Source organism: Mobula hypostoma, chromosome 21, assembly GCF_963921235.1.
Source record: "Mobula hypostoma chromosome 21, sMobHyp1.1, whole genome shotgun sequence".
In the NCBI taxonomy this organism is placed as follows: domain Eukaryota; kingdom Metazoa; phylum Chordata; class Chondrichthyes; order Myliobatiformes; family Myliobatidae; genus Mobula; species Mobula hypostoma.
Genome location: NC_086117.1, coordinates 39322490 through 39350326, shown reverse-complemented (window position 1 = coordinate 39350326; position 27837 = coordinate 39322490). Strand labels below are relative to the sequence as shown.

At 42.3% G+C, this 27837-nt stretch overlaps 1 protein-coding gene across 1 annotated transcript; it reads left to right on the top strand.

The window, feature by feature from the left end:
- LOC134359934 (chloride intracellular channel protein 4-like) lies at positions 1–27742 on the top strand. The gene is made up of 6 exons (XM_063073799.1): positions 1–330; positions 9555–9664; positions 11623–11748; positions 20514–20620; positions 21467–21630; positions 23735–27742. The coding sequence occupies exons 1-6, from the start codon at positions 295–297 to the stop codon at positions 23894–23896; spliced, it is 705 nt and encodes a 234-aa protein (XP_062929869.1). The 5' UTR covers positions 1–294; the 3' UTR covers positions 23897–27742.
- The last annotated feature ends 95 nt before the right edge of the window (positions 27743–27837 follow it).

Sequence of the window (27837 nt, the reverse complement as noted above, 5' to 3'; positions counted from 1 at the left end):
TACCATTTGTCGCCTGTCACACCCTCTTAATTTCTGGTTGGCAATGTTATATTCACACTGTTCGGCAACAGCTAAGGTAATTTGGTGTGTTCCATGCCGAGGAGCAGCGCATCGAGTTGCTTCTGCAGAGATTGAGACCACCAGAGAGTGGGGCGAGTTTTGCCCGCGCACCAGGTGAAAGTAGGGCGACCTCGCAAGTCTGAACCATTCCTGACAGTGGGGCGTGGTCTGGAAGACACGTTTTAAGGGCCAAACGCGTGAGGTCTCCGGCTGTTGGCTTGGCGAGTGAAAACGATGGCCGCGGAACCCAAGATCGAGCTGTTCATTAAGGTAAAGTTGTAAGAGCTTGCAGCTTACTTCCGGCGGCGCGATAATTAACTTACGTTAACTCCTATTCAAACGGGTCCGTGACAAAATTGAGAAACATTTGTAAAAAGCATTATCAGACCTTTCCGAACTACTTCTAGTCTTAGATTTTATTTGGAATCTCGGAGAGTAATATGCTTCACCTTAAATTTTAAATGTAAAGTCTACGAGATGAACCAAACGTTCTGATCGTCCCTTCCTGACCAATCTTTTAGTTTTCTGTAATAGGTGTGTTTCATTTGATCGTTTCTCATTTACGCCCTTATTTTCTGTCCCACCTTGGTTAAATAATTTCTGTTTGTCTAAACTATCCACAGTCAGTCGTCACCTCTACCAATGTATAAGCCCTTAACTTTATTTCTTTTAAACGATCTCCGTGGGGTTCTCTCAATTTTTACAGAAACCTCTTGCGGGCTCGCATTTATTTTGTGGGTGCCTATTTCGCATCGACAGGTGCCACTCCGGTTTTGACCCAGCAACTAAATATTAAAGTTGATGTACACTTAGTGACCCATTTATTTGGTACACCTGTGCACAAACTTGTTAATAGCTAGTAGGCAAATTATGTGACAGTAACTCAATGTATAAAAACAGGCGGGCACAGCCAAGATGTTAACAACAGGAATTATGCAGATGCTGGAAATTCAAGCAACACACATAAAAGTTGCTGGTGAACGCAGCAGGCCAGGCAGCATCTCTAGGAAGAGGTGCAGTCGACGTTTCAGGCCGAGACTCTTCGTCAGGACTAACTGAAGGAAGAGTGAGTAAGGGATTTGAAAGTTGGAGGGGGAAGGGGAGATTCAAAATGATAGGAGAAGACAGGAGGGGGAGGGATGGAGCCAAGAGCTGGACAGGTGATAGGCAAAAGGGATACCAGAGGATCATGGGACGGGAGGTACGGGAAGAAAGACAAGGGGGGGTGGGGACCTAGAGGATGGGCAAGGGGTATATTCAGAGGGACAGAGGGAGAAAAAGGAGAGTGAGAGAAAGAATGTGTGTATAAAAATAAGTAACAGATGGGGTACGAGGGGGAGGTGGGGCATTAGCGGAAGTTAGAGAAGTCGATGTTCATGCCATCAGGTTGGAGTCTACCCAGACGGAAGATAAGGTGTTGTTCCTCCAACCTGAGTGTGGCTTCATCTTTACAGTAGAGGAAGCCGTGGATAGGCATGTCAGAATGGGAATGGGATGTGGAATTAAAATGTGTGGCCACTGGGAGATCCTGCTTTCTCTGGTGGACATTCCCTTGTCCATTCGTACCCCCCCCCCATCCCTCCCCACTGATCTCCCTCCTGGCACTTATCCGTGTAAGCGGAACAAGTGCTACACATGCCCTTACACTTCCTCCCTTACCACCATTCAGGGCCCCAAACAGTCCTTCCAGGTGAGGCAACACTTCACCTGTGAGTCGACTGGGGTGATGTACTGCGTCCGGTGCTCCCGATGTGGCCTTTTATATATTGGTGAGACCCGACGCAGACTGGGAGACCGCTTTGCTGAACACCTACGCTCTGTCCGCCAGAGAAAGCAGGATCTCCCAGTGGCCACACATTTTAATTCCACATCCCATTCCCATTCTGACATGTCTATCCACGGCCTCCTCTACTGTAAAGATGAAGCCACGCTCAGGTTGGAGGAACAACACCTTATATTCCGATTGGGTAGCCTCCAACCTGATGGCATGAACATCGACTTCTCTAACTTCCGCTAATGCCCCACCTCCCCCTCGTACCCCATCTGTTACTTATTTTTATACACACAATCTTTCTCTCACTCTCCTTTTTCTCCCTCTGTCCCTCTGAATATACCCCTTGCCCATCCTCTGGGTCCCCACCCCCCTTGTCTTTCTTCCCGGACCTCCCGTCCCATGATCCTCTTGTATCCCTTTTGCCTATCACCTGTCCAGCTCTTGGCTCCATCCCTCCCCCTTCTGTCTTCTCCTATCATTTTGGATCTCCCCCTCCCCCTCCAACTTTCAAATCCCTTACTCACTCTTCCTTCAGTTAGTCTTGACGAAGGGTCTCGGCCTGAAACGTCGACTGCACCTCTTCCTAGAGATGCTGCCTGGCCTGCTGCGTTCACCAGCAACTTTTATGTGTACAGCCAAGATGTTCATTTGTTGTTCAGACCAAGCATCGGAATGGGGAAGAAATGTAATCTAAGTGATTTTGACCATAGAATGATTGCTGGTTCCAGTCAGGCTAGATTGAGTATCTCAGAAACTGATCTCCTGGGGTTTTCACACACAACAAATCGTGAGTTTACGGCGAATGGTGCCAGAAACAAAACGACACCCAGTGAGCGACAGTTCTGTGGGCGAAAGCGCCTTGTTAATGAGAGAGGTCAAAGGAGAATGGTCAGACTAGTTCAAGCTGACAGGAAGGCAACAGTAATTCAAATAACCATGAGATACAATGGTGGTGTGCAGAAGAGCATCTCTGAACACAACACATTGAACCAGTTGACAACTGGGCTACATTAGCACAAGACCACAAACATATACTTAGTGGCCACTTTATCAGGTGGAGAAGGTACCTGATAAAGTGTCACTGAGTGCATTTGGAGCTGTTCCCAAGCACTTTCTAATTCTGCCCAGTAAATTTTCCTTACTTGCAGTGCATATTTACTCCTTATCATATTTATTTGCACGTATTTCTGCCAGGGCAAACACTATCCACCTTTGTTTTAATGATTTGCTCACTTTCGTGAGGTTTTGGCTCGCTTTGATATCCAGAGTGGGATTGATATTCAAAGGGGCAGCACCATTGAAATGTAACTGAGTCAATCTATCTTGATCATTGATCAGAAATATGAATATTTTGATCCCATCACAGATGCTATCTGACCTGTGAAGTATTTCCAGCTATTTTTGCTTCATCCTACCGGCATTTGCAGTATTATTCTTCAACTTTAGATAGCATCATACTAGCTAAAGAATGACTAGAATTAAAAAAGGCAGTAGAAATATGATTGGCATGGCACCCAGGGTAAGAGTGATGTGGGTGTGTATTACAGAAAAATGTTTAGTAAAGTAAAGGAAGCTTCTGTGGTTATTGTATTGGATTGCTAAGCATGCATAGCTGATTACATGGGCTATTAACTTTATGAATGATATTTAGAAAGAGCATCATCTGTTTGGCTCCTGACTATCAGTATGATCTTTTCTAAATTCTTGCTGGTTTTGCTCTAACAAATTAATGTTCATATTGTTATAAGTTTATTGAGAGACATTTACTGATACATGAGAAATTCTTTTGGGCCATACGGTTTACAATATGGACATTGTACTCCTTAGTGTTGCATGTTGTCAGTGGAAAGGTACAATTTCATTCCTGTGTATAGTATCTATGGTACAATTATGCAATTGCAAAAACAACCAAGATTGAGGGAGGGCAAGTTTACTTTCCACAAAAGTGATCAGAAATTATATATAATGGAACCAGATGGCATAAATGCAGAGCAGAATTATGATTTTAAGCAATAGAGGAGCCGTCCTAGTTGGAATAATAAAAGGAGACTATGATTTGGAAGTTTGGTTAATCGCCAAGCTTGGCAAAATGTTTGCAGACATTTTGGCTCCAATCAAGAAGCCAACATCAGGGCACAGTTGAGGATGTTGTCTCCTCAGAATGCTGACTTATATGCTCCTCCGGGTCTGAATGGATATTCATTAGATGTTGTGATCTGGTTGGTTGATACAAGACAGTGAACAATTTAGTAGTAGGAGTTTCTGATTGGCCTAGCTTCGGGGGAGGCCCATTGGAAGTGTTTACTTTACTGTCCAGATCCCAAGATTACTGGCGAATCATTAATTGTTGACATCATTGTTTCGCTTTTCTGCATAAGGCTTCATATACCGGATTTATGTCAATGTGTTTCTTGATGGGTCCCTCTGTAGTGAACCACGCTTCTAGAAGTTCTCGTTCTTGTCCTTCCTTGAGTCAACACTCTGGCTGTTGCCCAGTTGAAATGGTGTCCTCCTCCATCTGGAAACATTTTACCAAGCTCGGCGGTTAACCAACCTTCCAAATAGCCAACCCGAGCTGCAAATATACCGCAATATTTGAAAGGAGGAAGTAATGCCGAAAGCATGCAGTTTCCATTAATTTCAAGCACCTGATCTACTGCACTATTCCAGTGTTCCGTTTCTGTTGTCCATAAGCAAATGCAACTGACTGGCACAATCCAGGATGGAAGAATGCGTGCTGAAGGACACATTGAATCCAGTGTACCTACCACAAAGGCTTTACGGAGATGGACCAGTCTCTGGTCCCTCTACAAGTGGATACTGAGGGCCGGGCCATATGTAACAGCCTCTGAAACAGCTCAGAGAGGCATTATTCAATAAGATAACATGACTAGCTTTGAAAGGAAATGCATTAAATTGATGGTAAGATGAATATAAAGGAAGGCTGTGGCTGCTGAGCAAGTTTCCTGATGGCTGTGGATCAAAGGGTAGAACTAGTACTGATGGGACACAAGCCAGGGCCTGATCAACCCTTGGCTGGGTCACCTGGGCGAGGGTGTCTTCTGTTGAAGGACCTGGCACACCCAATGACGTCATGTTATGTCAGATTAGGAAGATGTGTCACAGCACATCTGAGGATGTATCTCAGCATTCTGATTTGTATTTTAAATGGGAGATTCTGCAGATGCTGGAAATTCAGAGCGACACACACAAAAATTGCTAAAGCACTTAGCAGGTTAGACAGCATCTATGGAAATAAATAAACAGTCGACATTTCAGGCTGAGACCATTCCTCAGGGCCAGAAAGGAAGGAGGAAGACACCTGAATAAAAAGGTGGGGGGGGGGGAAGGAAGGAGGACTAGTTAGAAGGTAATAGATGAAACCAGGTGGGTAGGAAAGGTAAAGGGCTGGAGATTAAGAAATCTGATAGGAAAAGAGAGTGGACCATGGCAGAAAGGGAAGAAGGAGGGGCACCAGGGGGATGTGATGGGCAAGTGAGGAGAAGAGGTCAGAGGCTAAAGTGGTTAATAGAAGAAGAGGGAAGGGGGAGGGAGAAAATTACCGGAATGAGAAATTGATGTGCATTCCATTAGGTTGGAGACTACCTAGACGGAATATATGGTGCTGCTCTTCCTCCCAGAGAGTGGCCTCATTATGACAAAAGAGGAAGCCCATAGATTGATGAGTTGGAACAGGAATGAGGATAGGATCTAAAATGTTTCGCTACCACAGAATTCCGCTTTTAGCAGATGGAACGGAGGTGCTCAGCAAAGTGGTCCCTTTATTTATGCGGGGTCTCACCAATGTAGAGGAGGCCACATTGTAGAGGAGGAGCACCAGATACAGTAGACGACCCCCAAAAGCTTCGCAAGTGAAGTGTTGCCTCACCTGGAAGGACTGTTTGTGGCCATGAATAGAGGACAGGGAGGGGGTGAATGGGCAGGTGGAGCATTTCTGTTGCTTTCAGAGATATGTGCCAGGAGGGAGATTAGTGGGAAGGGATGAATGGTCAAGAGAATCATGGAGGGAGCCCTGTGGAAAGCAGAGAGTGAGGAGAAGGTAAAGATGTGTTTGGTGGTAGGATCCCATTGAAGATGGCAGAAGTTGCTACCTTCAATGGGATTCTACCACCAAGCACATCTATTCCACACACTGGCCTTTTACCCCTTCTCCTCGTGCCTATGATCTCCCCCCGATGCCTCTCATTTTTCCCTTTCTCCCATTGTCCACTCTCCTATCAGATTCCTTCATCTCTAGCCCTTTATGTACCTCACCCAGCTGGCTTCATCTAATACCTTCTAGTTAATCCTCATTTCCCTCCCCTGACCTTTTTATTCTGGCACCTACGCCCTTTCTTTCCAGTCTTGGAAAAGAGTCTCTTCCCGAAACAACATCAAGTGTCTGTTGATTTCCAAAAATGCTGCCTGATCTGCTGAGTTCCTTCAGCAATTTTTATTCTGTGCGTGTTGCCCTGATTGTATTTAATGTGTATACACCGAATAAAATATATGTTTAATAAAAAAGTACTGATGCTGTAAGCCTGATCCAGCCTTGGAACTGGTCCCAAAGAAAAGGATGTGATGGAGAAGCTGACAGGCTGGAGAAACAAAATCAGGTTTATCATTGACATGTCATGAAGTTCGTTGTTTTGCTGCAGTTCTGTGGAAAACTTAAAAATTCCTTTAAGTTATAGAATAGTGCAAAGTACATACATTGAAGTAGTGTTCATGGACCTTTCAGATATCTGATGATGGAGGGGAAGAAGCTGTTCTGAAAACATTGGGTATGGGTCTTCAGGCTTCTGTACCTCCTCCCCAATGGTAGTAAAGCAAAGACAGTTTCCTGGATGGCAAGGGTCTTTAATATGAATGCCACCTCCCGAAGGTGTTGAGAGCAGGCAGGACTAATCCCTGGGCAATTTTGCTCATTTACCCTCCATGGCTGCAGCTTGCAGTCTTCATCACTGCTTCGGACAAGAGTAGCAGTCAAAGGACTGGTTTGTTCAGTAGTGGGCTTAGTGAAGAGCACAAACAGCTGTCGGCGAGAGCAGAGGCCATGCCTGCTTAACCAATCAGTGCCTGTACCTCCAACTGGTTCCACCAAAATTCAGCATGCATGCACATTCCAAAAAAAACATCAGCAGATGAAGATTAGCTTTATTTGTCACATGTACATGGAAACATCAAAACATACAGTGAGATGTGTCATTTGTGTCAATGACCAATGCTGTCTGATTAATGTGCTGGGTCAGCTTGCAAGCACTGCCATGCTTGCCAACATAGCATGCCCACAATTTACCTACCCTAACCCATATGTCTTTGGAATATTGGAGGAAACTGGAGTAACTGGATGAAACCCATGCAGTCTCATTGGGGAGAATGTACAAGCTCCTTACAGACAGCTATGCCATCAGCAGATGTACACACACATACATGCACCTGTGTACCTACACACAGAGAAATTTACACAATATACACAAAAACACTGAGATCTATACACATAAGCACACTGAATGGGATATATCCACACACCGATGCATTCAATGAACTTTCACCATTGGATTTGATTTCAGTTCTTTCAATAACTTATCCATTCTCTTTGAATCCTGTACTGCTGTTTCTAGCTGAAGTTACACACACAAAACGTTGCAGCGACTCAGCGGGTCAGGCAGCATGTATGGAGAAAAATAAGTATTTAATGTTTCGGGCTGTGACCCTTCATCGGGACTGAAAAGGAAGAAGGAAAGAGCTAGTATAAGATGGAGGGGAAAGGGAAGGAGTACTAGCTGGCAGGCGATAGGAGGTGCTGCTCTACTTTGAATCATTTATTACTTACTGCCCATTATACTGCTGGTGTTTAGGACAGCAATGAAGGTCCTCTTTCTCTGTCAATCCATACTATCACACATTGATAGAGAAGGATTGTTCATTGCTGTTTCCATAACAATTTTTTTTACCAGTCAGGGCTGTGGTGCTGAGCTGAACCCCCAAACCTGGTGGGCTGGAGGACCAGTGGACCACTCTTAGTCTGACCTCTACCCTTCGACCCGATTGGCATGGATGACCCTACGAAGAGCCAAAACACAAAGTCCTGACTCTAGCCAGAATAGCTCTCTGGATCATAAGCCTCCAAACCCTATGACATGGTTGTGGCTCTCTGGGAGGAGTCATTTTTTAACTTTTGGTCTATTGACTTTTACCTGTGATCATGATCAGCTATGGGTATTTTCCTTCACTAGTCATATACGGAGGCCAGACTGGGAATCTGACTGCTAATGATTTCAGATACTGTGACCATGTTACAAGCCTTTGCTTGTTTTTCTAATGGTGCTCGATTCAATCTGAAGCTGTTGCAAAGTGACGTTGTTTGACCTATCATCATACCTGGTTTGTCCTTGAGTAACCTTAATTTAATTATCTGTCCCTGGAGAATCTTGGAACCATCTCACTTAATTATTTATTAATGTTCCTTCCTCTCCCCTCCTTCCAGACAGACAGCCCATCCACCCGCTCTCCCTCCCTTCTGGCTCTTTGAGCCAGACCACCCAGCAATCCCCTGGTTTAATCCTGGCCTTGTCACAGGGCGATTTACAATGTTCAGTTGCTCTACCAACTGGTATGTATTTGGACTGTGGGAGGAAACTGGAGCACTCGGAGGAACCCTATGCAGTCACAGGGAGAATGTACAAACTCTTTACAGGCAGCAGGGGAATTGAACCCGGGTCACTGGTTTCATTGGTAAATCATTGTGCTAACCACTACACTACTGTGCCATCGTGATCATGTGAATTGATAATTGCAGCTACCAAATTCAGGTTTTTGTTGAAACTCTGTTAAATATTAATCTGGTAGCATCACAAGAACGTTTAATTCTAATAATGTACTTTCTTGCCAAGATTTCGCACTTAAGCAAACACAAATAATATTTACTTTTTAAAGAAACCAGGTTAAATTTTTGGAGAAATTCACCATGAAACTAATAGCTAAAAATCCAATATGGTCATAACACAGGATTGTGTAGATGCTGGAAAACTTGAGCAACACACTCAAAATACTGGATTGATGAAGGGTCTCTGCTTAAAACATCAACTGTTTATTCCCCTCCATAGATGCTACTTGACTTGTTGAGGTCCTCCAATGTTTTTTGTGTGTTGTTTAAAAGTCCAGTTGCTTTCACTACCCATCAACATTTCTAAGCTTCACTTAAAATAAACAGAAAAATAGTACCTTTACCCCTCCACTTTCTTCCAGGTCTGCTGAATCTGAATGAATCTGCAACTTTACGAGCTAAGTAGTGTTTTTGAGACTTCACAATGTAGATGAGTGATAGCAGATAGCACTACTGTAGGGAGATTGCTATAGGATGATCCATATGATTTTATGTGATAAGATGTTGCAGTGTGGTGATCCTCAGTCCTTACTGAGGATATGTAGCATATGACCTGCTGTTGTAACCATGGTATTTATGTGCCGGTCCACTTGAGCTATTGACAAGTGGTCTTCAGCCAACTTTATTCTGTTTTCACTCCATCCATCGATTGCATATGTCCTCATCTTTAACACTTACCTTTCTATTTTTGTGTGTGTCATAATAATGCCAGAAGTAGTAACACGAGAACTGCACCTCTCGAAAAGATGCAGCATCAAAGATTATCAATATTTTACAATATCCAAATGGAAAATCACGCTAGTAAACTTTAAACTTATCTTTTCTGTGCAGGCCAGCGATGATGGTGAGAGCATAGGGAACTGTCCATTCTCCCAGCGTCTGTTCATGATCCTTTGGTTAAAGCAAGTCAACTTCACCATCAACACAGTAGATATGAAGAGGTGAGTGCTGTCTTAGGGAACTGACTGTTGATCCAAGAGAGAAGGAAACATACACAGAACTGTGGCCATCAGTTGGTTTATTGAGGGAAATCACAGGTTCAAAGGTTCATTTTATTATCAAAGTGTGTATGTAGAATACAACTCTGAGATTTGTCTTATCCAGATAGCCATAAAATATAGAAGACCATCAAAGTAGTTGAAAGAAAGCCATCAATCCCACTACCTCCACGCATGAAAAGAAAAAGTAACAAAAACTCTCAAACCGCAACCCTTCCCTAAAAACTAAAAGAGCACCCACATGGAGAAACAATAACAAGAACATCAAACCCCAAACCCCCAGCCCAGCAAGCGGCAACAAGAACGAATGGGCAAGAACAGGAAATAAAGCATAGAACTGAACGAGGCCAATATGAACTACAATTGGTTTGAACAAGTCCTTTTACACAGGTGTTCGTGTATGGTTGAATGGTAATTAAATTTGCACTTGTACTTGGTTAGGAAGGCAATTACTGTAACTTGTTTTTTTATGGACCTCTAAAAACCACAACCAAACTCCTTGTCTAAGATCCATTAGAGCAGGGATTCCATTTTCAATCTGTGGACTCCTACCATTAACCGAGGGGTCTATGGGCCCCTGGTTAGGAATCCCTGCATTAGAGTGTTATTTTCCTTGATGCCTGTTGACTTCAGTTCAGGGGTTCTGGATGCTGCACTCTGTTAATTCAGTGGAGTGAGAACCTCACCTCAGCTCTGGAGTTCAACTCTTTGTCTAGAACTTTCCAAGGCTCTCATGAACTCTAGAGACAAGGAGCCCCTGCAAAATCCAAATGGAACACTGATGAGTAACCTCTATTCCGAGCCAATGCACAAATCTATCTGAATCACTCTCATTACAAATTAAACATGTTTAAGTATTGCTGTGGTTGAAGAGTCTAGACTTGGACATGGACAAGTTTCAAGTGGTTTTAATATGTGGCCTGCTCATCCACTGGTTCTCTCTATCCATGCCTGTTCCCACCCATTCTGTACATTTGACACTTCTGCAGCATGTTGTGCCCAAACATAATGATGGATTTCTAGACCACTTCTGTCATGTGGCTGCCTTGCAGTGTTACAGGCAGCTGAAAGTCTTTTGTTTACCTTGTGAGCCTTGTGATTTCAAAACCCAATCACTGCTTGTAAGCATCAATATACTTAGTGGAAATCGTCTGAAGACTGGTTCTTGATGATATCAATGGACCCTGCGTTAACTTCAAAGCCTTTGGGGGGGAGAAGAAAAATCTGAGATGATCTCGGCTTTGGGTCAATATTACAAGCTTGCCAGTCCATATAGCAAATCAGACAACAAGGATTCATACAAAGGTAGTTGGAACTAAATATTCTAAGTAAGACAATTTTTAAATATTCCATAAAGAGCATAATTATGGGATTATATAATATGACCTGGTGAGTCTGACCTGGTGAGTATTTTCAGAATTTTCTGATTTTGTCTTTGAAATTATGAATGTTTGACAGACTAGATATTTACAGAGCAAACCTAGGTGTTTTAGCCAAAAAATGGTCACCAGTAGATTGAGAAGAGACATTGTCACTGAGGGAGTGGTTAGTCCATGGAACTTATTACAGAGTAAATAAAGGAACCGTATGAGTGCATTAAATAATAAACTAGTATATAAAGGAAAAGAGAAGACTGGACTGTGTTGATAGGGCTGAGAGAAGACTTTTAAAATAGGAACTGAAGTTCCAGAATGGGTTTCATCAGAACTTCTGAATATATAAAATCTCTCAAACTGAGAACAGGAGTGAGTCATGTTACACAGGCCTATGTGTGAATCTACCACATATTCGACCATTGTATTTTTTTGAATTTCAGTTTGTTCTTTTGTGTACGTTTATTGAAGTATCTTGTTCAGGTCTTAAGCTGACTTGAATTATAATGTATATCTCTTTTTCTCAAGGTACCCCGATATGTTGAGAGAGATTGCTCCAGGGAGCCAGCTGCCCTTTCTTATCTACAATGGTGAGCTCAAGACAGATAATAACAAAATTGAAGAATTTTTAGAAGAGGTTCTCGCTCCTCCCAAGTAAGTAAGACTGTACATGGCCTTTGTTCTGCAGTCTTATTGCTAGTAGCTGTCTCATCTTGTGCTGTTTTCAGCTCCTTCTGGCCATCTCCTACTCATATCCTTGAACTTTCCATTGTTTCAAATCTCCCAGCTGTCTCTCATCTTCCTTTTTAAATCTTTAAACAATTTTAACTCTTTTAAACTTATTGTAAATGAAATTCTTTATATGGTATTGTCTGGAGGTTACCATCCTAGAGCAAACCCAGAACAGCTCCGATCTCTCATGATGTCATAAAGTCATACAATATGGAAACATGCTATTTTGTCTATTAGCTTTGTACTGACAATCAAGCTCCCATTCACACTAATTTTACAGTGATTAGATTTTGTTCTCCCCAGTTCTTCATTACAACACCTCCCCCCACCCCCACCGCCCAGATTCTACCACTCTAACCTTAAATGAGAGTGTTCACAACCATTGAACTGGATTTTGGACCTTAACCTAATATAGCTGGTAAAGCCAATGAAGTTAATTAAGTTCAAAGTTCAGAGTAAATTTATTATCAATGTACATGTATATCACTGTATACAACCTTGAGATTCATTTTCTTGCAGGCATACTAAATAAATGCAGAATAGAATAATAACCATAATAAAAATCAGTGAAAGACTGCGCCAACTTGGACATTCAACCAGTGTGTAAATGACAACAAGCTTTACAAATACAAAAAGAAAGAAGAAATAATAAAAAAATAAGTAAGCAATAAATATCACGAATGTGAGATGAAGGGTCCTTGAAAGTGAGTCCAGAGGTTGTGGAAACATTTCAGTGATGGGGCAAGTGAAGTTGAGTGAAGTTATCCCCTTTGGTTCAAGAGGCTTAAAAGCTGTTCCTGAACCTGGTGGTGTGGGTCCTGAGGCTCCTGTACCACTTTCCTGTCGGCAAGAGAAGAGAGCATGACCTGGGTGGTGGGATTCCTTGATGATGGACTGAGGGAACAAAGAAAATACTTGTGTATGAGAAAATGTACATCTTTTGGATTAAAAAGGTTAAGCACTCAACTGTAAGTTTAGAAACATTAAATGATACAGCACAAGGCAAGACAATTTGGCCTATCAATTCTATGCAATTTTTTGAGGAGAACGATTACTCCCCAGTTCTTTCCTCTAGACTTGAAAATTCTTTCTTTTCAAGTGAATATTTAGTTTGGAAACTATTTGCAGGCACAATTGTTACTTAATCTGATTCCACATTTGGAGAATGGAATCTGCATCTGAGCAATTTGCTGAGTATGAAATTGGATGCCCCATTGATGCTTAACTACTAATGTGGCTCATTACATAATATTACAAATTGTTACATGTGAGCTGTATTGAGCTGGAACAGAGCAAGTAACACTGTGCTGTTCGTGGACAGTCTGCAAAACTTGCTATCAACAATATCGCACTCAAATGTTAGATGGTCATAGGGACGTCAGCATTAGAGTAATAAATACTGCTCATAACTCATATTCATTCTGCACTGGGTTAAAAAAATCAGTCCCTTTTGCACAGATTCATTTTGGCATCTCTGCCCTCTGGTTACTGACTCTCCTGTGTACAATTCTTCTTTATTGACTCAATCCTCTCCCCAAATAGCTTTCAACATTTCTGTTTAATTTCTTTTCTATTTAATATACCCTTCACTTCCTTTGATTTAACAACAGTTCTAATTCACCGTGACCTACTTTTCTTTTGACAGCCTGGTAGTAAAGGATTCCATTTCATCTCAGCTTGTAGTTAGCAAGTTGCTTGGCCTGAGGCAAAATTTTTACCTTGCAATGAGTACTTCCATTGTTGTATTTTTTTTTGGTTTTTAAATGGTTCTCTGTATTAATGACACTGGGAGCACTTGTTGAACTTTGGATGTTGACATTGGTGAAACAATATTTAGCATCCTGCTGATCAAGTTCAAATTCTCGTCAGGCAACCAAAACCAAATCATACAGCTGTTTCTTTTTAATGCTGAAGTAATGCAAGTGTTCCACTTGCATTTAAACTGAGACATATGTAACTACACTCTTCTGGGAAAGAAGAGAGAGAGGAGGACTATGGGCCACTTAGTTTAATGTTAGCTATCATGAAAATGCTGAAATCCATTGCTAAAGATATGATCATTTTGAGAAGCATACAGTGCCTTGTAAAAGTATTCAGTCCTAACTCTTTGTGCACATAAGAGTTTTACAGCCAGGGATTTTGATCAATTTAACTGAGAACTTTAGTTTGTGAATCACATGCAAAGGCTTCTGGTCAAGATGGCACCAGTGTACGACACTTCCTTGTTCGACTTTTTTCAGATAGTCCACACAACTGTTTATTTCACTTTTTTTATATCTGCTTTTTATCCTAAATGTGCTTCTAGAATTGCTAGAGCCTGCAATTTGCAGTTTGGTGATTGATTGAGTGATCTAGCACTTTGCTGTCTGCGAGAAGATTCCAGTAAACAAGCGCAAGTGGCCTTGAGGCAAAGAAGCTTAGAGAAGGGACCTGAGCCCATGATTGACTCCATTTTGCTGATTAAAGTGTCCATTAATCGCGGACAAAAGCACTGAGGAAGGTTAAAACGTCAAGGTGAATGTGGCAAGTGAACGAGGGTTCAGTGCCGACTACCTTCCTCCTGATCACTGCTGTTGATCTGCTGCTGAAGAAGAAGTCTGTGTGGTGGCCTATTGCTTGCTGATGCTGGAGGGAGGCCTCTGTGTTTGAATGGTATCTCTCTATCTCTTGATCCTACCACAGGATGCTAGCGAAGTTCTGCGATTTAAGGATTGGACTGTGAACCGTGGGCTCTTTCAGTTCCACGGTTTTCATATTCTGTGTTTTCGCCTATTTGTTTTTAATGCCGTTTGCAGAGTTTATTAGTTTCTTTCAGTCAATTTTTTTTTTCCATAGACGCTTCCTGGCCTGCTCAGTTCCTCCAGCATTTTGTGTATGTTGTTGACTAATCAGAAAATGATGGAAATGCTCAGTAGGTCAGACTGACTCCGTCAAAAGAGGAAGAATTGATGTTGTAGGTCAGAGGCCCTTCATCAGAACCAGTTTCTCGTGTTTTGCTTGTAAAAAGTATACTCTCAATTGATTAGATTAGATTACGAGGACACTCAGTCCTCGTTTATTGTCACTTAGAACTGCATGCATTAAAAATGATACAACATTCCTCCAGAATGATATCACAAGAAAACACAGGACAAACCAAGACTAAAACTGACAAAACCACATAATTATAACATAGTTAGAACAGTGCAAAGCAATACTGTAATTTAATAAAGAACAGAACATGGGCACGGTAAAAAAAAGTCTCAAAGTCTGTCGAAAGTCTATCATCTCACGCAGATGGTAGAAGGAAGAAAAAAACTCTTCCTGCCATGAACCTCCAGCGCCGCAAAATTGCCGATGCAGCACCCTGGAAGCACCCGACCACAGCCGACTCTTGAGTCCGTCCAAAAACTTCGAGCCTCCGACACCGAGCACCATCTCTGCAGAGCGCTTCGACCCCGGCAACAGGCAATAGGCAAAGCTGAGGATTTGGGGCCTTCCCCTCCGGAGATTCTCGATCGCACAGTAGCAACGGCAGTGAAGCAGGCATTTCAGAAGTTTCTCCAGATGTTCCTCTGTGCTTCTCACGTCTGTCTCCATCAAATCAGGATTGTGCACGCCCCCTACTTAACAAATACGATATCATTTCAGAGCAGCTATGCTTGTTGTGTCGCGCCGCCATCTTCTCCTCCCCTCCCTGGAGCAGTGTTTTACAGCAATTTTGAGGTCCTTCCAGAGATATTCGATCAGGGAAGATCAGCAACAGGCCAGTCAAGGACATCAATTTTCTACATTTGGAGCCACTCTATGGTTGCTCTGGTGGTGTGCTTTGGGTTGTTGTCCTGCTGGAAGATGAACTTCCTGCCCAGTTTAAGCTTTCTGGCAGAGTCTAGCAGGTTTTTATCAAAGATCAATAGCAGCATTGATTTTCCCACAAATCCTGACCAGATTACCAGTCCCAGCTGCTGAAAAGCATCCCTATAGCGTGATGCTACCTCCACCATACTTTACAGTAGGGATGGTGTTACCTGGCAGATGCGCTCTATTAGATTTACATGTACTGCTTAGTGTTGAGGCCAGAATGTTCCACTTCAGTCTCATCCGACCACAAGACCTTCTTCCACATCTTTACAATATCTTTTAAGTGATGCCTTGCAAAGTCTCTACAGCCAAGGATATACTTTTTTTTTAGCCAGGGCTCCTTCCATAACTACTCCTTTTGTACAAGGCCTTCAAGATTGTGGACCCATGAACTTCATCCACAGTTGCGGCCATCGACTTCTGCAGCTCACTCAGAGTGATCGCTGGTGTCACAGTAGCCTCTCTTACAAGAGTCACTCTTCTGCGGTGGCTAGGTTTGGAAGAAAGGCCTGAGCTAGGCGGTATGGCTGTGGTTGCATACTTTTCCAATTTCTCACGATGGGCTGCACTGAGCTCCGACATATGTTCAGAAACACAAGAAAATTTACAGATGCTGAAAATCCAATGCAACACACACAAAGTGCTGGAGGAACTCAGCAGGCCAGGCGGCATCTAAGGAAAAGAGTAAACAGTTGACGTTTTGGGCCGAGACCCTTCATCAGGACTGGAAAGAAAAAGGAGAAGGTAGGAGGAGAGGAGGAAGAAATACAAGATGGCAGGTGATAGGTGAAACTGGGAGAAGGGGTGGGGGGTGAAGTAAAGAGCCGAGAAGTTGCTTGGTGAAAGAGATAAAGGGCTGGAGAAGGGGAAATCTGATGGGCAAGGACAGAAAATCATGCAAGAAAGGGAAGAGGGAGGAGCACCAGAGGGAACTGATGGGCAGGTAAGAGGATATCATATGTTGTTATAAAAAAAATGTGGCTGTACAAGATGGGTGCTTATGATGGGCACAGTAAAATTCACTAAGAAAGAAGATGGGCTAACACAGAAGGGGCAGTGAGTGAGAATAAACAGTGCATTTTCACTTCAGCATGTTGTAACAGATTGGGTGCCTGAGGAATCAATGTTGGAGCCTCAGATATTTCCAATCTATATCAATGAATTAGATATGTACTGCCCGTTATGCCGCTTTCATTTCGGGCAGCAATGAAGCTCCTCCTCTGGCAGTGTTCAGGGCTTCCTTCATAATGTTAGTAGCTTCCTCTTGGTTTTCACTACTGTCAGTAATGCTGTCCCAAGCGGAGACCCAGGAACACCATCACACTCAGACGTAGAAGAATTTTTCATTGTTGTTTCCTTAACAATTTAGTTCTACCAGTCAGGGTTGTTAGCAGTAAGCTGAACCCCTGAACCAGGAGGACCGGTGGACCACCCTCAGTCTGGCCTCTACCCTTTGACCTGTTGGGCATGGATGACCCTACCAAGAGTCAAAGCGTAATGCCCTGGCTCAAGCCAACATTGCTCTCCAGGTCACAGAGGCACGCAAGCCTCCCAACCGTATGGTAAGCTTGTGGACTTCTTGGAGGACTTGGATACATAAACCATTAATAATGTCCACATTTACTCATAGTGCAAAGATGAATGAAAAACTAAGTTGCAAGGGCACAAAGGCTGTGCAGTGGGGTATGGACAACTTCAGTGAGTGGCAAAAAGATATGAAATGGAGTATAAGGAGAGGATGTGGGGTTATTTGCTTTTGTAGGAAGAATTGATGAGTAAGGGTATTAAGTATCAAATGCTATTGTTCTTAAACATCTGGGTAGGCTTGCACAAGAAACACAAAAGGTTGCCTTGCTATTACAGCAGTGAATTAGGAAGGCAAACAGAAATTGCCTGCAATGAGGGATGAAATGCATGGGTGAAAAAGACTTGCTATGATGTTACAGACCTGTTCTGAGATCATACCTGGAGAATGCACCTGGAGTATTGTTTTTGTCTCCTCATCCTTTCAGTAGAGATTCATTAGTTAGTTTTCTAATTTGAGTAGGTTAAATTACAAGGAGAGATTGAGTAGATTGTGCTGACTCTGAAGTTTTGTGGAATTGTATGTAATCTTATTGAAACATATATAAGATGCTGGGGGACTTGCAAAGTAGATGTGAGAGTGGGAAAGCGTAGAATGATCGATACAGTGCTTGTATAAGAGATTAACCACTTGGTATCCAGATGACCAAGAATTCCTTCTCCTAAAATCATGAATTTTTCGAATAGTTTACCACAATGCATTATGAATATTGAGTCTCAAGGCTCAGGTAGACCTATTAGAGGAGTTGAAGGGTATGAGAACAGGAAATTTGCTGACCATACAAGCATTGTTGGCAGAATCTCTGATGGTGACGAGAGGGGGTACAGGAGTGAGCTATACCAGCTGGTTGAGTGGTGCTGCAGCAACAACTTTGCACTCAGTATCAGTAAGACTGAAGAACTGATTGTGGATTCAGAAAGGGTACGACAAGGAAATACAAAATCAATCCTCAAAGAGGGATCAGAAGTGGAGAGAGTGAGCAATTTCAAGTTCCTGGGTGTGAAGATCTCTGAGGATCTAACCTGGACGCAACATATTGATGCAGCTATAAAGAAGGCAAGATGGTGGTAGTATTTCATTAGGAGTGTGTGGAGATTTGGTATGTCACTTGCTAATTTCTGTAGATGCACCATGGAGAGCATTCTGACTGGTTGCATCAACATCTGGTATCGGACGGCTACTGCACAGAATGAAAGTAAGCTTTCGAGAGTTGTAATATTAGCCACCTCCATCATGGGCACTAGCTTCCGTAGTATCTAGGGCATCTTCAAGGAGTGGCGTCTCAAAACTGTGGATCTATCATTAGGGACCCCTGTTATCCAGGACATGCCCTTTTCTCATTACTACTTTCAAGAAGAAGGTACAGCAGTCTGAAGACACACACTCAATGATTCAACACTCACAACATGCTGGAGGAACTCAGCAGCTCGGGCAGCATCCGTGGAAACGATCAGTTGACATTTCGGGCTGGAACCCTTTCTCAGGACTGAAGAGGGAAGGGGCAGAGGCCCTATAAAGAAGGTGGGGGGAGGGTGGGAAGGAGAAGACTGGTAGGCTCCAGGTGAAAAACCAGTAAGGGGAAAGATAAAGGGGTGGGGGAGGGGATGCAGAGAGGCGATAGGCAGGAAAGGTGAAGAAAGAATAGGGGAAAACACAATGGGTAGTAGAAGGAGGCGGAACCATTAGGGAGGTGATAGGCAGCTGGGGGAGGGGGCAGAGTGAAATAGGGATAGGGGAAGGGAGGGGGAGGGAATTACCGGAAGTTGGAGAATTCTATGTTCATACCAAGGGGCTGGAGACTACCTAGACGGTAGATGAGGTGTTGCTCCTCCAACCTGAGTTTAGTCTCATCATGGCAGTAGAGGAGGCCATGCATGGACATATCTGAATGGGAGTGGGAAGCAGAGTTGAAGTGGGTAGCTACCGGGAGATCCTGTCTGTTGTGGCAGACAGAGCGGAGGTGCTCGATGAAGCGGTCCCCCAATCTGCGTCAGATTTCACCAATGTAGAGGAGGCCGCACCGGGAGCACTGGATGCAATAGATGACCCCAACAGACTCACAAGTGAGGGTTGTCTCACCTGGAAGGACTGTTTGGGGCCCTGAATGGTGGCAAGAGAGGTGGAGTAGGGACAGGTGTAGCACTTACGCTTACAGGGATAAGTGCCGGGTGGGAGATCTGTGGGACAGAATCTCCCGGTAGCCACTCACTTCAACTCTGCTTCCCACTCCCATTCAGATATGTCCATACATGGCCTCCTCTACTGCTATGATGAGGCTAAACTCAGGTTGGAGGAGCAACACCTCATATACCATCTAGGTAGTCTCCAGGCCTTTGGTATGAACATAGAATTCTCCAACTTCCGGTAATTCCCTCCCCCTCCCTTCCCCTATCCCTATTTCACTCTGCCCCCTCCCCCAGCTGCAAATCACCTCCCTCATGGTTCCGCCTCCTTCTACTACCCATTGTGTTTTCCCCTATTCCTTCTTCACCTTTCCTGCCTATCACCTTCCTGCCTCCCCTCCCCCACCCCTTTATCTTTCCCCTTACTGGTTTTTCACCTGGAACCTACCAGCCTTCTCCTTCTCACCCCCCCCCCCCACCTTCTTTATAGGGCCTCTGCCCCTTCCCTCTACAGTCCTGACGAAGGGTTCCGGCCCGAAACGTTGACTGATCGTTTCCACGGATGCTGCCCGACCTGCTGAGTTCCTCCAGCGTGTTGTGAGTGTTGCTTTGACCCCAGCATCTGCAGATTATTTTGTGTTCTCAATGATTCAAGAACAGCTTCTTCCCCCTGATTTCCAATTTTTAAATGAACATTGAACTCATGAACACTACTATCTCACTACTTTTATTTATTTCCTATTATTTTGCACTTGTTTCATTTAACTATTTTATGTATATTTAATTCACAGTTTTCTTTTTCCCTCTATTATCATGCATTGCATTGTACTGCTGCTGCAAAGTTTCATGACAGACGACGGTGATATTAAACCTAATCCTGATTCTGAAATTCTAAAAGTGGACTTGAAATCAAATAGCAGATCATCTTATTAAAGAGTGCAATGGGCTTGGAGCACCACGTGACCCCTGCCAGCTCTTGGCCCTCGTGTTGTTCCTGTTCAGTCAGGGCACTCCTAATGAAATAAACAGTATGAAGTAGAAGAGTGGTTTTTACAGAGATTTTTTTTGCCTTATCAGTTCATATCATTCAGATACGGAGTCTGGCAGCCACTTTATATATGGGTCTTTGTTTATCTCAGGTACCCTAAACTGGATGTCAGATACAAGGAGTCCAGGACTGCAGGCGATAACATCTTCCAGAGATTCTCAGCTTACATTAAGAATCCACTTATTGCAAAGAATCAAAGTGAGTTTATCATACGATCAGTAGGTGCATTGATGTGACATTGATGGGGTACTAATTAAAGTCGAGTTGTTTGAAGTTTATCTCCTTGTATCAGCATAATGTCTCCTTAGTTTATAATCTAAATAAGTACTGAACCACAGTTCCTGTAGATCAGGAGTTCCCAACTCTTTTTATGCCACGGACCAATACCATTAAGCAAAGGTTTGGAAGCCCTGCTAAAGATGGTAAAATGAGTCAAAAAGTGGTCTGTTTCTAAATCAATCAATACGTTCCTGTTATTTATCCTCCTTGTCCAAACAAAATGATTAGAAGCTGCCAAGCAATCCATTGGACCCATACATCAGATCCTCCGACCCTCCCTTTGTCTCTGCCAACTTGGGAACTCACATCAATACCTCTAATTCCTGTTGGTGTGTACTGACACTTCGTTCTCAAGAAATGCACCTTTCCATTTGTGTAGTGAACAATATGTGTACATTTTTTCCAATCTACTGATTGAATATGTGAGCATTTCCAGTCAATATATTTAAGTTTGTGTTAACATTTTCCCTCTTACTACCTCAATGCACTGCTGTAATAAAATCTCTAATCATGGAATGCTCATGTTTTTCACTGAACTTAATAACAATAATAATGACAATAATAAAAGTAATTAGCAATCTACAGGATTATAGCTAGCATACACATTCTTGTAAAATGTTTGGCTTATTTTCCAATAAGGAAAATCTATCCCATTGTCTTTGGCTTAACTAGTGTTTGGTCAGAATCCAGTAAGGCTGGGCTTTACAGTGGGTAAGAGCTGTGCAGTTGGCAGATGGTTCTAAACATTGTATTGATTCTGTTTAGCTTTGGAGAAGTTGTTCCTGAAAGCACTCTTGGAGTTGGAGAACTACCTGAACACACCTTTGCCACACGAGGACAGCTCTCGACCATCAGAGCGATTATTCCTGGACGGAAATGAGCTGACGCTAGCAGACTGTAACCTCCTGCCTAAACTCTACATTGTCAAGGTGAGTGAGGTTTCAAGACATGGATCGTGTCATTGGGTATCTCGTTCTGTAGGATAGATACTTACCTTCCAAATATTACTTGGGTTGGGTTAGTGGCCTTTGTTCTGGGACTCAGAGTCCTGTGGTAACCATTAACAGCACCCACTCCCCAATTCAATGACCCCAAATCTTCAGTTGTTGCTGTGCTGCCCATGCCTGCCCACAAGCTTAGCACTTGCCTGGTCTGGATACCTCTGGAGAGAACTTGTTTGACAGAAGCTAGCTCCAAAAATTGTGGGGAAACATTGCTCAGAGACATGATGTGTGATGTAAGTTTGAAGGGCAGTGGGGGAGGATGAGCCACACCCTCAAATCATTGTTTCATAAGCCACAATACCAAACTAAGAGTCTCTTCAGTCAATTGCATCTCTCCTAGTCTCCAGCCATTCGTTTCCGCTAATCCTGCCGTAAATTCATTAGATTTTTCCAATATTTCCATCAATACCCCCACATTCAGCCTCTCTCTATGTCGCAGGATCAATTTACAGTCGTCAATTAACCCACCAAAGTCTTGAGATGTGGGAGGAAACAAGCATCAACAGGGAAAACAGCCACGAGGAATAACATGCAGACTCCACACTGACAGATCCCGAAGTCAGAATTGACTTGGGGCCACTGGAGCTAAGAAGCAGCAACCCTGCTGGCTGTGTCACTGTGCTACCACGTTATCGGTTATATCCATTGGTTAAATCACACTACTGGTTTAACTAGCTGAAAAAGCTGTTAAAAGCCAAGTGCTTCTAGCATTGAGATGCATTCAAACCATTAAAGCTAACTTAGTTAATTCAAAAAAAAACTTGTAAACTTAACAGTTAAAATATTATCTGTACGTACCAACACTTATTCCCTTATATTCATTCTCCTAGTTGTACCGCACAGAAACAGGCCCTCAACCCATGTCCATGCCAATAATTTGGTCCGTCTGTACAAAATCCCATTTGCCCCCATTAGGACCATGCCTTTCTATACCTTGCTTATTTAAATGTCTAAATAGCTCTTAAATGTAATAAGTGCATCTAATTCCACTAACTCCTCTGGTAGTGAATTCCAGCAATCGACTGCCCTCTATGCAAGAAAACTTTCCCCTCTGATCTCCTTTAAAGCTTTTTTCTTTCACAGTAAACCCATGCCCTCTTGTTTTTTGTGGGAAGGAGATTTAGTGCAATATCTTTTATAATTTGATAGACTTATATCATCAACCTTCAACTTCCTTCACTCTGGGGAAAAAGCCCAGTCCATCTAAATTTTCCTATAATAAAAATGTCCCCCACTCAGGCAACATCCTGATGAATCATAAACATGAGAAAGTCTGCAGATGCTGGAAATTCCAAACAACACACTCAAAATGTTGGTGAAACTCAGCAGGTCAGGCAGCTTCTATAGAAATTTAAGGCCAAGACCCTTCCAGGCTGGAAAGGAAGGTGGAAGATGCAGAATAAAAAAGGTGGGGGAAGGGAAGGAGGATAGCTAGAACATCTTGGTGAATCTGTTTTGCACCCTCTCTAGTACAGTCACTGGAGAAGAACTTGTACTTCACTTGTCTGATAGGACCCCCATTAGGAACTAGGGAATCCTTGCAAACTTGTACTTCTGAGACTGAGGAGTCTAACGTAAGGGTACCACCAAACAGCAAGTTTGCAACTTTAACACTCATGCATACTCATGTAGAAATCCAGAATAGCTGGCATTTCCTTTTAAAATCTGGGCCTGTGTTGTGTGAGTTTCCATAAACTGGGCTTATTAAAGGGTGATTCATGTCAGGTGTTAAAGGGGTTGATAAAGTTGTTGGAGAAATTTGAGTGCTTACAGAAACATAATCTGTGATTTATGTCTTTAAGAGAAGACCCCCAAATTTGTAAAGCTATTGTTATCTGAATAAATAAATCATTTGGGGTTTGTGTGTATGGTACTCTGACTTTTTACCCACTTATTCATAAGCTGTTTGAGTGTGAAGCTGCTTGTGGGCTGCATGCTATGAGAGGTGCGACTACCTGTCATATAACGTTGTTCACATGGTTTGCATAGTCATACTAATGACACCACTGACTATCCGATTTCTTAACAGGTTGTATGCAAGCATTATCGGAACTTCACTATCCCGAAGCAACTCAGAGGCCTGTGCAGGTATCTGGAAAGTGCAGAAAAACGTGAAGAGTTTATGAATACCTGCCCCAATGAAGAAGAGATTAAACTGGCATATAAAAATGTTGTGAAAACATTGGTATAGATTTTGGTTTCTAGAGGTGTATCAGAGATCACCTCATCTCCTGTCATGGGTCTGTTTTTATGCTGATAATTAGAACTGTCAAGCTTTAAAGCAATACAGCATTCTCACATACAAATCTCTCTGTTCATATTGGATGTTGTGTTTCTGGAGCCTCCATTTCTAAAGAGCCACTGGGGCCTACTGAAAATCCAGATCACCAAAGTGCAGAGAGGAGATAGCTCATTAGAATAATTAGTTCCTTTAGCTCTGTATTGATGCAATTTCATGAATGAGATGGTTAGAGTATGGGAAATGTAAACTATATTATTCACCCCAACTCCACACAATAATGATTTCATTGAAATTTTGGCAAAATTAGCTTTAGATCTTCAAAGGATTCAAAGTACATTCATTTATCAAAGAATATATAAATTATACACCTTGAGATTTGTCTGCTTACAGGCAGCCACAAAGCAAGGAACCTGAAAGAACCCAATTTTAAAAAATGAAGACTAACACTCAATGCTCAGAGAAAGAGGGAAAGAAACACAAATCGTGCAAACAATAAGCAAGCAACAGCATTCCGAACCAAATTCGAGTCCGTAGACCCGATTCCCCGGAACAGCTAGAGTACCCAAGCCTCGGTCTCAGTTCATCATATAGCTTTTGGCTTGTTTTAAAGATGAAGGTTCAAATAATCTGAAGTTAACTTTACAGACAGGCTAAACCTTTGTGAAATCTCCAGCTTAATTAATACCAAGGTGTGCCTTCCAATGAAGTTATTTTTATTAATAAATCTGTACTTGATGAGAAAATTACAGCCTGAGAGATATGACTGAAGAACGTGGCAATTCTAATTAAGATGACACAATTTTTCTAGAAGGCTGAAGAACCCCAGAAAGAGTTTAAAAATTCTTGATGTTCCATTACAGAGTGACAGATTGGTGGAAGTGAAACATAATTAGACAAACCACTCACAGCAGATTACTTACAGCTCGTTACAACCTGGCATTTAGGGCAGCAATGAAGGTCTTCCATCTCTGTCTGTCCATACTGTCACAAACAGATACAGAAGGATTCTGTAACAGTTTTGTTTGACCAGTCAGAGTTGTTAGCACTGAGCTAAATCGCAGAACCTGGAGGACCGTTGGACCACTCTTCGTCTGGACTCTACCCTTGACCTGTTTGGCGTGGATGACACTACCAAGAGCCAAAGCATAAAGCCCTGATTCCAGCCAACCTACTTCTCTGAGTCATTGAGACATGCAAGCCTCCAAACCCTACAACAAGATTGAAGTCCTATTGGAGGACTCACTGCAGATACAGAGATATATTTTAAAAAAGTATACTCTGACATCAAATATAAATAAATTTTACCTTTTGCTTTTGTTGGTGAAATCCTAATTTTACTTATCAGATAGCGATAATGCAGACAAACTTTCAAGTGATTACACCAGTACAGACCCGTCAAAGAAATCAAGCGTTGCACTTAGTATTGATCAAGCACACATTCTGCAATATGGTTAATCGATAATTAAATCTGCTTAAGTACTTTGAATCATATTTCATATTTGTATCTGTGTATGTTTAAACACCTTAAAGTATGATTTTAAATTAGGTTGTGGTGAAAATAGTTACAATAAATTGCTAGCAGAATTAAATTACTTAGTTTTTCTGTTACAGATTTAGATTTCGGAATTGCTTAATTCTGTTTTCTATTAAATTTTATCAATTCCAGGAGAGCAACATATCCTCGATAGCTGACTTATTCAAATGAAGGATGTCACTGCTGTATTATATACTGTATATTCTGTTTTTAAATGTTGTACCTCAAATATTGGCTCTACAGTGTTAGAGAAGAAACCTTTAGACCTCAGAACAGGGTTTCCTGACCATCTTTATGTTAGGGTGCCGTACCATTAATTGAGTGGTTCGTGGACCCTAAGTTGGCAACCCCTGCCTTAGAAGGAAGTTGATGGCCTTATCAGTACAGCAGAAAAGTAGCAAATGAGAAGTGTAATGTGATGCATTTGTAGAGGTGCAACAAGGCAAGCTAATATACTGTATGGTACATGGAATGATATTGAATAGGTATGATGCATGCGATGATACTGAATAGGAACTGAGGGACCCAGAAATGCATATGCACAGATCCTTAACAGAAATAGGACAGGGTTGATATGGTTAAAATGTACATAGAATGCAAACCATTATGAGCTGGGGCTAAAAAGAATATAAGCAAAGATTGGGGATAATGTCAGGATGTGCATGATCATTGCTAGACCACAGCTTCATACTGTGCATTGTTATGGGCACATGACTGGAAAAAAGTTAGTCCACTAGACAAGAAACAAGATTGGAACATTTTAGAGATGAGAATGTGGATGCTGGACTCTGGGGCAACAATCGACTGGAAGAATTTAACAGGTCGAGCAGTGTCCACAGGGGAGTGAATTATCGACATATTAGGTCAAGTTCTTCTTCAGGAACTTTGTTTTTCCAGCATATTGTTTCTTGATCTGGAAAATTGTAGGCACTATTGCCTTTTCAGAGGGGTCAAGCCAGAGTACATAGACTTGAATGAGTAGAAGGATTAGAGAGGAAACCATTTGAAGGTCAGGAGGGTGATTTTATAGCCCCCATTATGTTAAGCATTGGTAGGCTGAAATATTAGAAGATACAAACTAGCTTTGTTATCATGGGGAGTTTGCAGTGCACTGAACAACAATATAAACAATGCAAATTAATAACAGGCACCATTCAAATGACCTTGATCTTGCAGTTATGTATTGAGTCATAATACCTTGCAGTACAGAAACAGGCTCTCAGCCCAATCCATGCATGCCAACCGTCACGTACTCATATACACCAATCCCATTTATCAATACTTGGTCTGTGCTGCTAATAGAAGTCTCTTTGTCATTTTATATCTGAAATCTTCTGGATTAAATCTCTGTGCTTAGTGTTTACTATTACTGCTCACTCAGATAATGCACCTTATTTATCATAAGTAGTGTTGCCATAAATAAGCTATTTTCACCATTGATGGATTCCTGCTGCTCAATGTACAAGTAATGCTTCTACTGAGGGACCTTAAATCAGAATGTTTTTGTCACTGCATCTGTAGTCCATGGAGAATCCCCATCCATGTTGAGAAGTTGCATTGGTTCTCTGATTCCCAGTGTGGAATCATATTCCTGTGTCCATGAAGACTATGGAAATTCCAGCCCTAATCTCTAATCTATTTTACTGTGGCGGATCTCATCCAGGCCAATGGTTCAAACTCTTTGTTATCGGTGACCCAGATTTACAGAGTGCACAGTGTTGCCTATTGAGTGGATATAAGTCCAGGGCAGGGTCGGATGTATGACCTTGATGATACTGATTGGAACATTTCCTTATGCTCCTTAACCTCATCTCCCAAACCCCCAACCATCATCTGGATGGACATTGGCATCAAGCACATGGGAACGCCACCAGTTCCTAGTACTACAGCTTGTCATAGTTTCTCCCCATGTTATCACTCATTAGGCCCAGGTCTGACTGGGTCACATTCTGCAATACCCTACCTAACAGTACTATGGGGTTACCTACACCACAGATACTAAAACAATGGAAGAACCAGTCCCATCAGCACTAGGGTGGTTAGTGCTGGGCAATAATTGGTGCACCTCTTTAATCATAATGACATTCATATTGTTTTGCATCCAATGATATTCTCTTGGTAATTAAATCTGGAATAACTTGTATTTAAGTTGCTTTGCACTGTGTTTAATGCAGTAGTGATTTCTAAAATTATTACTGATGTAACAGAATTGGTTGCTTGTAAATAATATCATGAATAAAATTCTGAATAAATTCCATGTTTTACCTTTGAATGTGTTAATGTTGCTCATTAATTATCAGTGTAAGACAGTTTGGAGGTGGCCTACAGCCTCCTTCAGTATGACACCTATCCATTG